Source organism: Mauremys mutica, chromosome 5, assembly GCF_020497125.1.
Source record: "Mauremys mutica isolate MM-2020 ecotype Southern chromosome 5, ASM2049712v1, whole genome shotgun sequence".
NCBI lineage: Eukaryota > Metazoa > Chordata > Testudines > Geoemydidae > Mauremys > Mauremys mutica.
Genome location: NC_059076.1, coordinates 18,117 through 31,104, shown reverse-complemented (window position 1 = coordinate 31,104; position 12,988 = coordinate 18,117). Strand labels below are relative to the sequence as shown.

The 12,988-nt window shown below is 47.2% G+C and overlaps 1 protein-coding gene across 1 annotated transcript in view; it reads left to right on the top strand.

Moving 5' to 3' along the window:
- Window positions 1-12,286, top strand: part of LOC123372024 (chondroitin sulfate N-acetylgalactosaminyltransferase 1) — a 39,868-nt gene extending 27,582 nt beyond the window's left edge. The window contains exons 6-7 of the mRNA XM_045019969.1: window positions 3,100-3,181; window positions 10,114-12,286. Of these exons, the coding sequence (XP_044875904.1) occupies window positions 3,100-3,181; window positions 10,114-10,397 (366 nt within the window). The 3' untranslated portion in view covers window positions 10,398-12,286. The remainder of the gene's footprint in view (window positions 1-3,099; window positions 3,182-10,113) is intronic.
- The last annotated feature ends 702 nt before the right edge of the window (window positions 12,287-12,988 follow it).

The following is a 12,988-nucleotide window of genomic DNA, read 5'->3' as shown; positions in this document are numbered from 1 at the left end:
CTTCTCAAAGGTTGCTGACCCCTGATCTCGCTCAACCACAAGGAGTTGGACTCAGTGCAACAATGGCTGAGTGAGACTGGGTGCTAGGCAGGAGGTCAGACTAGATATGAGCCTTATGGTCCCTTTTTGCCTTAAAATGTATGGGCCAGAACGTCCACAGATGTAAATCGCTGTAGCCCCATTGACTTCAGTCTGGCCCCATGCATGAATAAGGACGAAGAGTTGCTATTTTAAAATGCTGTAGTGAGGCATGCAGTGTGAGATAAGGCCGGGCATCTCTGGCGGGCCAGAGGGAAGATAAATTGCAGAGGAGTCAGAGTGAATCCCCTGTCCAGAGAAGTTACTTTGCTCGGGACAGAAATGTTGCTTTGCAGCACTGTTCTGGAAGCAGGCGGCAGAGGTCCAGCTCCTTCACTCTCTTGCTCTGTCATGTGCTGATGTTATAGGAGGTGCTCCATTTACACACACAGTCACTGCACTCCTGTTTCTCCCTAAAGAGCCTGCTCATCCGACTGGATCTCCACCCTTGGGCCCACACACATGTGCCCCGGCTAAGGTGACCCTTGGAGTTCATAAACCCAGAGCTGTAGAATCCAGGAATTAGCCAGCCTTGTGGCTTCAGCTAGGTTCCCCTCTGCTCAGGTCCATTCTGACCACAGCCGATAAAGAGGCCTCCACGGCTTGCCAGAGCTCATCCCACCTCTGTGTCAGGGTTCAGTGTACCCCCCCAGCCCCAAGAAGAGCTATAAGGTGGGATTTTGAAAAGGGCCGAAAGGCCAGATCGGTGAAGGCATGTAGGCGTTGCTGCACTCAGATTTAGATGCCTCATTCTCATTTTCAAAAGTGATTTAGGCACTCACAAGCCTAAATCCCATCAATTGTCAATGAGATGTTGGCTCTTAGGTGCCTAAATCCCATTTGGAAAATGAACATTAGGCTCCTAAATACATTAGGCACTGCACTGCAGCAACACCTTTACAAATCTGGGCTAAGTAACCGAGGCGCACATGCCCCATTGACTTTGCCTGTTGAAAACTCCATCCCAGGTGTTTTAAAATCCTTTCCTGCTATTATCAGACTTACCTTGTCTGAGACATTCTACAGTGGCTGGCCATATCCATCTCAGATAGAATCAGGAGACACACCTATCAGCTGAGGGGGAGAAAAGACAAAATAGGGCTTGTTTACAAAGCAGACGATTTGTATGATGAACAGGAAAAAGCTTTTTCCTCCTTTACGGTGGGATCAGTGAACAGACAACAGATTCATGAAACTATTCCGTGTGAAATATCCTCTGTGTTATTAAAATGAGAGCTTGGAAAATCCGTTGAACTGTTTATTCCAAACAAAACCTTTCCTGATCCCACCACTCAATTCACACTAGCTCTTATCTTTCTGCTGCAGCCTGGCCAGAGAACCCCAAGCTTGTCAACGGTTTGTATAGGGAAGGAAACAAAAATGTCATTATAAAACTAAAGTTAAACCCCACTGTTCGCTTTGTCAGGACTGCACAAATATTTATAGCTAACATCAGAATTGCGCAATGTGATGCCTGCCTCAGAGAAGCATCTTGCTATAAAGAAGAGACATTGCCAATATCATTTTTATTTAGTTAATCAGATTTTCATTCCAGATTTCTTCCTGGGCAAATGGCCAGATCAGTGCCATTAAAACAAGAACACTGTTGGCCGCCTACCGTGCTGCTTGCGCAGCTGAGAAAGTAGCCCTCACAAAGCTTTGAAAGAAATTGATTTGTGCTGTAGCGGCTATTTCTAATGGGAAATTATAGTGCTAATGCATACAAATAACATGCTGTAAAGCCACTGCTATGGCGATTTCCTGTTCCAATGCAGTCTTGTAACAGGTGGCTTCTTAGTGCCTATTAATGGGTTTGCAGTTTATGGCTATTAGAGGGGAAGAAGAAATGAGATCAGAGATGGATGCAGTAGTGGCAGAAAAGCAAAAGGAGCAGGACTGAAATAAGACAAGGCTAGTACTGAAAATGGAGACATGAAAAGAACCAGAAGGGAGGTCAGTGGGCTACAGGGGGGCTTGCCATCAGAGGTGAATTCCCAGCTCTGACACAGACATGAGTAACCTTGGGCAAGGCACTTAGGCCAAGATTTCCAAAAATAGGTGCCTAATGCCAGGACCCAACACCCATATTTAGGTGGCCAAGTAGGTGGCCTGTTTTTTCAATAGTATTGAGCACCTGGCAGCTCTGCTTGAAGTCAGTGGGCGCTGCTGGATGCTCAGCACTTGAGAAAATCAGGCAACTTACTTAGACACCGCAATACAAACTTAGGCCCAAAACTTTAGATCCCTGTTTTTGGAGATCTTGGTCTTCACCTCGCTGTGCCTCAGTTTGTCATCTGTAAAATCAGGACAATGGCACCTCTGTTGTCTGTCTCATCAATGTAAACAGTTAGCTCCTTGGGGGCTGTGTATTACTACGTGTCAGTGCAGCGCCTAGCACCATAACACCCTGAACTTGGTTAATTCCTCTGGTCCCTGCTGTATTTCAAATATTATTTCACTCTCACAGGCTCTCCTAATTTTTTATGTCAATTTGTAGGAGGTTTTAAGTCATTTTGTTCCACCAGCCAAATTGCATCTGTAAACAGTGTCACATTAGTACTGAGTCATTTTAGAAGAGCCCTGAAGTCATTTTGCTAGTGCAGCACTCTTGTAAATTGTAATAAAAAAGGTGCCACCCACCTGTCCCACGCATGAGACTGGCTCACTTCATGATGTATGAATACATCCCCAAGAAAGATTCAGATCCTGTGGAAAATAAGCTGTCATTTAGAATAACAACCTCCCTGGTTATGAAAATAATCTTCAGAAGGTGGCTGTTGTGATGCAGTGTTTTCCTGAGTCTGCAGCCAGCCAGCCTGCAGTTAATTTTAGCAGAAACTTTCAGCAGAAGTCTGCCACTATTGAAGTCAGTTAGAGCTGGGTCAGGGTATAATGCAGTATGGGATAGAAGAAAGTGGGGTGGCTGTCCCCATTCCTAGCCACCCTGGAGGGGTGTCATCCCTCTTTTGCTCAGGTTACAAATTCCACTGCTCTGATCTAAATGTTCCTTTTTCCCCCCAGGTTATAAAGAAGGACACTGGATTCTGGAGAGACTTTGGCTTTGGAATGACATGTCAGTACAGGTCTGATTTTATCAACATAGGTAAGAACGTGCACTTAACTAAACCTGCTTCAGAGGTGCTGGCTCAGATCCTCTTCCCCAGTGCAGCCCCTTTGTGCAGGGCCGGCCAACAACATTTTGGCACCTGAGGTGGGGAGCTCAAATGACGCCCCCATGTCCCCTCGCTTGGGCCAAAACTTTGAAAGGTCTCAGTTCTGCCTTCTTCCTGTTCCACTCCTCTCCTGGTACTGCTTTGCTACCAACCCCAATAAAGGAGAACTAATAACTTAAAATGCCTTGTTCAAAAATTTTAAGTAACACTTACATTTGCTGTTCAGGTGTTTGAAAGTTAACTTTGCTTATCTGCATAGTAAACACTGGCACTTTTATCTGTTTGAATAATCAAAGTGGGGCTTTCTGTGCCTCCTTGGTTGCAAAGATTTGAACTGCTTCCTACTGAAGGTCCACAGTCTGGGCCAGCTCATGCTCTATTGAAATGGTTGCAAGGCCGACCAGCCTCTCCTGTCATTGTGGAGCACAGATGTGTTTTTATTAACTTCAGTTTGGAGAAACTGCGTCCACAGGCAACTGTTACAGGAAGTGTTAGAAGTATGCGCAGAGCAACAAAAGCATTTGGAAAGAGGGTGGTCATCTTATTTGTGCACATATATTCCAAAACAGCCTTTGGAGTTGATCTTCCTGAAATGTATCTTGAAAGGGCTTTCAGTTCATCACCTAAATAACTCGCATCAATATTGCGCGTCAACACTGTCTCTAGTGCCCTGCATTGCTGGTGTAGGACTTCTTCAGGTAGAGTGAGGAGTTTTGGAATATCATACAACATCCCAAATATACTGCTGTGTTCCTTGAGCTGCATGAAACGTTCTTCAACTGACTGTATTGCACAATCTAGCACCTGGTTAAAGAATTCAACTTTGAATTGTTGTTTGGGGTCTCTTATGGGATTATCCCGTGCCTTGTAATCAAAATGTCGTCTTCTTCGGTGACTCTTGTATTCTTGAATGGGTGGGAAAATTGCTTTGGTGTGAAGTTCCTCTGCCAACTTCTGTGCACTGTTCAGAACGTTTTGAAATCCCTCATCTGACCAGTAAGACAGTAGGTGTGACTTTACTTTGTCCAGTTATCATAGAATCTCAGGGTTGGAAGGGACCTCAGGAGGTCATCTAGTCCAACCCCCTGCTCAAAGCAGGACCAATTCCCAGACAGATTTTTGCCCCAGATCCCTAAATGCCCCCTCAAGGATTGAGCTCACAACCCTGGGTTTAGCAGGTCAATGCTCAAACCACTGAGCTATCCCTCCCCCTAAAAATCAAGGAGGGTACTTAAGAGCTGCCTCTTGAAGTTCTTGGGGGATTCCACAGGGGGAAATGATCCCCCCTATACCTACGCAGAGACTTGAACCCTGGACCCTCAAAAAAAATTGAGTCCAGCCCCCTGCCTTCACTAGCATTAGTTGATATATCTGGAGCAATGGAACAAGGTCAACACCTTGGAGTCTCTTGCTTACAACATTTATTTCAAACAGTATGTCATGCCACAACACTAAGCCACACAGACATTTGAAGTTATGTATGTTTCTGGTGATTCCATTTCCCTCTGCCACTGTTCTCCCACAAACAGTCCCTGTCATAGTATTATCCTCCATAATGGCAACTATGGCATCATCTATCTTCCCAATTTGCTGTTTGATAGGCTTTATCGCCTCCACGTGACTTTCCCATTGTGTGGCACTCAGTGGTTTCAGTGTCAGAGAGGATGTTCCCAGGTGCTGCTTCAAAATTTGCCATCGATGAGCTGATGCAGAGAAAAATACATAGATGCTTTGAATTACATTAAAAAATTCAGCAGCCTCACTAGAAGCTGATGCTGCATCACTGACTGCCAAGTTCAATGAATGAGAACTGCATGGGACAAAAAAAGCTCGAGGGTTTAACAATCAGATCCGTATCTGCACTCCTCTGTTCTTTCCTTTCGTGTTGGCACCATTATCGTAGCCCTGACCTCTCATGTCAGCTATCGCAATTCCCGTATCCTCCAGCTTTTTAAGAAGCATATTTGTCATACCAGCTCCTGTAGTATCATCAATGTCAATAAATTCTAGAAAATGCTCTCTGACAGTCACCATTGCAGGGACATTTTCACTAGGTTCTGTTGTTGTTACAAAACACACCATTAAAGTCATTTGTTCCGTATGGCTGATGTTAGGTGTGCAGTCCAAAATAACAGAGTAATATCTTGCTGACTTCAGATCTGCCATAATCTTCTGTTTGACTTTTGTTGCCAGTAACTGTATGATCTCATTTTGAATTGTTTTTCCAAGGTAGTGGTGTGTGCACATTTCTTGGGTGGTGACTCTTCTTAGATGCTCCTGGAGTACAGCATCAAACTTGGCCATCAGCTCCACAATTTTAAGGAAGTTTCCATTGTTTGGCACATACAGCTGATCTGAAGTGCCACGCAGTGCTAGGTTTTGGGTAGCAAGCATTCTCACAATGGCAATGAGACTTTTCAGAACATTTTGCCAGCAAAGAGACTCTGGTGCAATTTTCTTTTGATGCTGATCATCTATAGTAGCCTTTAACCTTAGTCGCATCTCAAGCTCTTTCCACCTATGGAATCATAGAATCATAGAATATCAGGGTTGGAAGGGACCTCAGGAGGTATCTAGTCCAACCCCCTGCTCAAAGCAGGACCAATTCCCAACTAAATCACTGAAATGATCTCTGGTGATTTGCTGCCTTCTCATGGCATGCCAGATTTCTAGCCAGATTTTTCCAATCCTTTGTTCCTGTAGAACTCAATGTGGCTGGAACATTAGACTGGAAGAGTTTGCAACAAAAACAGTATGCAGCATTCTGGGTTTTTGAGTACATAAGCCATGGCCTCTCCACTTTGTCACCATTGGGGATTTCACACCAGTAATGTGTTGGATGGAAACTTGTATTTTCATTGTCTTTGGGGAACATGAAGTTTTTCACTTGCTGTGGCCCAGGCAGTACAAGGAAGTCCCTCAGACTACTGCTCAAGTGGGTCCACAGTCCTGGATCCATCTAGACTTAAGGAACTAAACTCATCAGCAGCTGTTTCTTGTGCCTCCACCACACTCTTCTCTGATCTACACTTTTCTTCAGGAATGTGCATGGTTACATCCATTTGAGATGGAGATATGGATGCTGCCGTAGCTGCCAGGTCACCTGCACTCTGACTAACTCAAAGATCAGGCATCTCCTCACCACTCACATCCTCACTGGGGCCGGAAGGCTCACCGTGAACATTTGTGTCTATGTATCTCAGGAGAGCTCCTTCCTGCTTAGATAGAAAAGCTTCCTTTGCTTGCTTTCTTTTTCTGAATGCTGCCCCAGAGGGGCGTTTTCTTCTTTCACTCATGACTGCTGTTCTGTGGCAGCTACAGTGGCTCTCAACACTCAGTTGAAGGGGACAGATAAGCAGGCTGGTAGCAGGGCCTGAGTGAGGAAAGATACCAGCATCTTAAGGGCCTAACTGGCTCCTACTTCTTCAGTTGCCTGCCTGTTCCCCTCAAGTGGGTTCAGGGAAGCAGCAGGAAACAGGAAGGTCCCTGAGAAGTTGGTGTGAATCAGTCCAGGCTCCTGGGGGTGCTAGAAAGGTACATAAGAGGCTCCTCCTCCTCTCTCTCCCTGCAGCTCCTACTGCTTTGTTATTCCCTCTCACCTTTTCTCCTGCCTGCCTGTTATGTCTCTTGGGCCCTCCTTCCTCCAGCATAGCACTCCACCATCCCTGTGCATCTAGAGCAGAGAGAATACATGTGCACCAGCAGCAGACACAATTTTCTACACTCTGGGTCCTACCGGCGCCCCCCCTCCCCCAGTCTGGCACCTGAGGCGCCCGCCCCAATTCACCTCATGGTAACCCCTGCCTTTGCGCCACTCCCCTGTGAAGGGGGCGTGACCTACCACTGCTGTACTGTGGCTATTCCTACCTGCCATACGGGGCCCTGGGGGCTGTATCCAGCTGGCACACTTTAGAGCAGCCCCAAGGCTACTCTAAACTACTCCAGGCCCCTTTGGGCTCCCCAGCCAACCATTAGTTGTGCCCGGTCGCTATTGGGCACAGCTGAGAAGCTAGTTCATTTACACTATTCAGGGCTAATTCCGACTGGGTATCAGAAATGTATTATGATGAAACAGCTGTTTCCAATATAGTCCTTTTAAAATTCTCTATTTAAAATGTCCCTTGGGCCTTTGCATTTGGAAGAGCTGAGGACAGAGTTGTTGATGGAGAAATCTCACTAGTTATAACAGAACTTCGCTCCTTGACAGCTTCAAAGAGAGAGGGTGAAGAAAGAGTGCCTGAGCTCACGTCTTTCTGCACTGTTTGCAGTCAGAGCGAGCGCCCAGTGCTTGGTTAACTGGGTGTGGGGAGAGGGATGGGAGGCTCCTGGTGAATAGTTTATAGTGAACAGTGGGACCCAGTGACTGTTCCTGGCCCTCGTGCACAGGAGTCCCCTCTCCATCAGACGGGCATTCAGCTGCAGATGGCGGGAAGAGTAAGGCATAGCTGGTATTTATGCCTGTGAATGGCCCATGGGCCCTCTGCTCTCTGGAGGCATGCACAGCAGGAACCACGCAGCCTGTCAGACCATTATCATTACCCTGCCAGCCACCAGCTGCACCACTGACACGTCCTGCACCACTGGCTGCAACAGCAAAACTCCCATTGGTTTCATCCCCAACGGCACAAACTCCGCAGCAAAACCTCCAGCCAGTAGCCCAGAGCTTTCCTTATAGACACCACCCAATTGCCGCCCTGCGACCAGTGCAGGTGCTGAGAGAGGAGCTGCATATGCTGCCCTGATGGCGACCCAACTCTGACTGTGCAAGGCCTATTTCAGAGCTCAGGGCTCTCCCAGTCCTTCCACCTCTCCTAGTCTCCCATCCCAATTCATAAACCAGAGTCAGAGTGTGCTCACCTATATACTCTCATCCTGCAGCCAGTAGGGACAGGCCCGGAGATGTTAGGGGAGTCCAGAGAGCCTCAGTCAGCATTGCACTGGACAGTAAGCCTGGCCCACACCAGCCTCAAGCTCTCAGTCAACACTCCCCCTCCCACCCCAGGGCTGCTGTGAGTCCAGAAGGGGCAGGGACAGGTGCTTCCTTCCTGCCTCCCCCCGCTCAACTTTTCCCATTTCATCTTTCTTCTCTCCCCCAACTCCAAATCGAATGGGCTACCAAGTTCCCAACAGCTGCAGGAGGTGGGTGACATCAAGCCAGCAGGATGGCTGCTGCTTGGCTAGGGCTCCCCTGAAATACTTTATGGCCTTAGAGAATCAGGAGCCACCAGAAACTCAAGTATCTGGAGATCCCCAAGCTCTGGTTGCTCTGACATTTCCTTCTGGTACCAAGAGCGCCTCTGCAAGCTGCCAGAAGGGTGCAGAACTGCCCCGGGGCCTGGCTGTCAGAATATGGTGGAGAGGGGGAGCCTTCTGCTTGCCCCAGACGCAGCCCTTCCAGAATGACCCTCTGCAACCCAGTCAGCAAGGTCAGCAGGGGCGGCTCTAGACATTTCGCCGCCCCAAGCACGGCGTCATGCCGCGGGGGGTGTGCTCTGCCGCTCGCCGGTCCCGCGGCTCCGGTGGACCTCCCGCAGGTTCCACCAAAGCCGCAGGACCAGCGGACCCTCCACAGGCACGCCTGCGGGAGGTCCATTGGAGCCGCCTGCCGCCCTCCCGGTGCCCGGCAGAGCGCCCCCCGCGGCATGCCGCCCCAAGCACGTGCTTGGCGTGCTGGGGCCTGGAGCCGCCCCTGAAGGTCAGAGCCTGAGCCGCCACCCAGGAGCAGCTGCGGAGGCAGAACTGGGAGATTTGGGGTCGATTCAGGCATTCCAATCTGCTGGCTGCTTTAGCAGCTGAGAGCAGGCACCTAAAAAAAGTGCAGGAGACTGGGGAAGAGAAGAAATAACATTAGAGTCCCAGGCAGTTGAGTTTATGCACAAATAGGAAGGAGGGTCATCTGGCCAAAGCTCTAACATACCATTACACTAACAAGCAGCTTCCTTCCTGACAGCTAGCAGAACTAAATCACTCCCCTCCACCACAACCCCCCAGCTCTACCCCTCTCCTCCACACCAGCCCACACAAACAGACACACTTTGCAGGGTACCCTGAAGGTCAACACACCTTGGCTAGTTCAGCCCAGGTGCGGAAGCTTGTTCACCAGCCCTGCATGGAGGATGTTCTGCCCTTGACTCCAGCAGGAGCTTTTGAAAATGAGAAATGCAAATCACAGGCAGTAATTTTTCCTTCTTGGCTTCCAGTGGCTGACTTGCTTTCTGGCTCTGCTTTGCTTTGCAGAGGTCAAGGCTTATAAAGGAAACGCTCTTGCAACCTTAAGCTGAGCTCTCATTTAGGAAACGGAGCATGCACGTAAGAGCTGCTCGGTGCAAACACAGAGCAGTTTGGTCTGCGGTGGCAGGTCAAGGGAAACAGACGTCTACAAATGTAGGAATTTTTGGCATTTCACGCCGTGTGCTGAAATTGGTCTAAATGTAAAGTGCCCCGAAGCTGACAGCCACAGAGAAGAGCTGGGGTGTAATACGGCAGCAGAGCCCCGGTTTTCTGAACTAACTGGAGACTGAGGCATTCATAAAGCTCAAAACGTTCATAAAATTGAACAGCTCAAAATAACAGTAGGCGCAGAGCACATTGCGGTGGGGTGCAGGGCACTGCTTTCTATTTGTCCTTCAAACCACTGCCGAGTGAAGTCCAAATGTACTGGAGGCATCAGAATGTGACGGGCTGGCAACTTGTTCTTCACTGACCTCACTTCCATGATGTGATCTTTTTTCTTCTGGTCAGGAAAATGGTTCAAAAAACTGCTCATTTGTAAGACTGGTGTTGGAGGGATGATTTTCCTGGTTGCAGTTTCCATGTAGAGCCCATATATTTCTAGCGTTATGTCTCATTTTCTTTGCACTAGGTGGCTTTGATCTGGACATTAAAGGCTGGGGAGGAGAAGACGTTCATCTCTACCGCAAATACCTTCACAGCAACCTTATCGTGGTCAGGACGCCTGTCCGAGGCCTCTTCCATCTCTGGCATGAAAAGCGCTGCCTGGATGAGCTGACCCCGGAGCAGTACAAGATGTGCATGCAATCCAAAGCCATGAATGAGGCTTCTCACGGCCAGCTGGGGATGCTCGTCTTCAGGCATGAGATTGAGGCTCACCTACGCAAACAGAAAACCAGCAGCAAAAAGACGTGAAGCCAAAACCCAACTAGTTGGTTGTATTTTCAAAAAGACTATAGCTGCTTAAAGAGAGTGCGGGAGCGGGAGCAGGAAAGCTGGAGCTGGCAGGAAAAGGAAGACAAAGGAAACGCTTGCACTCCCTTTTCTTGCCGTCCTTAGCAGAGCTTTTGAATATGCCGTTTAGCCGGCTGTCCCCCACTGGCTCATGCCACGGAATTGGAGACAAAGGCAGAGCGAAACGGAAGGTGGTAGAAACCAGTACCTTGTGTTTGATACTTGTGCGCCGTAACAAAGGGTTTGTTGCGTTTCATTGAAATATCCACGTGCGATGACAGCTGTCCTGATCCTGCAAAGATTTCTGGCCATCTTTAATATACTCCAGTGGGGTTGCTCATACACGTAAGTGTAGGCAGGACCGGGCCTCGCATGGCCTATGTATTCAAAAGCGAGGAGTGATTTTAGGGGTCCACTTTGACACACCTAAAAGGGGCCTGATTTTCAAAAAGCATAGAGCACCCGCCCTTCAAAAAACACTTGTTACAGGTGGCTCAAATAATATCCACAATCAGTAGTTACATTTGAAAATCTGGGCCAGTCTTTAATAGTTAGACACATTCACATTTAGTTTCATAGCGAGCAGCGTCTAAGAAAAAGCTTTCTAGAATCTAGAAAGCTAAAGATCAAGTAAAATATGAAATTCCAAAATGCTGGAAAATGGTGTTATACTCCACTCTGTACATTAAACCAAAAATGAAAAGCCAGAGCTTGGAGCTTTCTTTGGACTAGTCTGTTGTTCTAGAGAACTTTTAAGTATCTGGGTTGGTTTGTTTTAAAGTGAACATTTTTTTGCTTGTGAGTTATTTTGTGCCGATGTAAGTTTCCTACTTCAGGCCTTACTGAGAAATAGCATAACCTTCCTGTACGTTTTGAAAATGGTTTGCAGTTTAGATCATAGATCCATTTTTCTCACCAGTCAGGTGTCTATCCTGACACTGGTTACCAGGTTGAAATGCACACCTTCTTTCTACTGGAGACAGGGTGAAGAGAATTCACTTATCTGAAGGAGAACACAAATACTGAAATGAAGGAGAAACTTTTCTATTCCAATAGAAAAGGGAACATAATCTGCAATCCTGATTTAATGAGAGACTCTAAATAATGAATGTTGTACATAAGAGCAGCCATTCTGGGTCAGACCAAAGGTCCATCTAGCCCAGTATCCTGTCTACCGACTGTGGCCAATGCCAGGTGCCCCAGAGGGAATGAACAGAACAGGTAATCATCAAGTGATCCATCCCCTGTCACCCATTCCCAGCTTCTGGCAAACAGAGGCTAGGGACACCATCCCTGCCCATCCTGGCTAATAGCCATTGATGGACCTAATAGGCACCAAAATGAATGAAGGACCTCTTTGTGACTTGTTTATACCAAAGTATTCAGTATAAACCAAATCTAGCATTATACCCAATGCATAGTGGAGTTTTTTGTAAGACATATACTTCTATGAAGGATAATTGGAGCCGCTAAGACTTGATATGCTGACAGCGTTCCTAAGTGCTTCCCAGAAATTGATCTGCTTTTTAATTTTAAGAGTTTTGTTTGATAGTTGCATCCAGCACTGTTCAAACCATGTCTTATTGCTATCATAAAATATGTTCTTTTCATGCTGACTGTTGTTTCGTTCATCATTTTAGATTTTATTAACCAACAACAGAGGCATGGGCTGGCTGGCTGCTTTCCTAGCTTGAGCTCATTGTTCAATAGCTTCAGAGTCTTTCAAGCCATTTGGGATACAAACTTGTATTGTCATTAATTGTGCATTTACCAGGTGGAAAGCCAGGGGAAGGCAGAGTGTAGGACAGCAGTGTAGCAATGAATAAGATAGGGTTTATATGGCCATTGTACGATAGGCGAACTACCCACTACCTCTTTGAATGCGTGCTTTTGCAGGGGGGGGGGGACACACTGAAAACACCCTATTGTAAGTACCCTTTTTTACTTGACATTTTGAGTTATAGAAAGTGCTCGGTTTTCTTTAAAACTTGGTAGAAACGAGTACTAGGTTTTGTGAGACAAGACTCAGAACCCACCGTCGGCCTATTGAGTTAAAGGGACACCATTCAAATACTTTATCCCTCGACCCTCAGTGTGCTGGAGGAATATCGAATGGGAGGCTTTGGATTCTAATGAGCTATTTTACAAAGGGGTAGCACTGTAATGCTTAGAGGAAGAATTTCAGAGACATTTGTAGGACCTACCAAAACTGTTTGTCTAAGCCTGCTAACACTGCATAATCAGCTACGTAAGACATCTGTTTTCAAACCTATGAAAATATGATCGCTAAATCAGTGCGCCAGTAGAGGAGAAAGCAACAGGCTTATTTAAATCACACCCTTTGTACACAGCAGATATCTCCACAGCCCCTGTGAGGTGACTTGAGACACGGTGCAGTGTCTGAGATAGTGTGCCGCAAGCTCCCGCCCCCCAAAATGTGATTTGCCTGACAATCCTACCCTGCTTGTGCCCTGTGTAGGATGGATCTGAGCACCTTTCAGTCTTAAGCCGTCCTCGCCCCTGCCCCTGGAGTAGTATCTTCATCCAGTCCC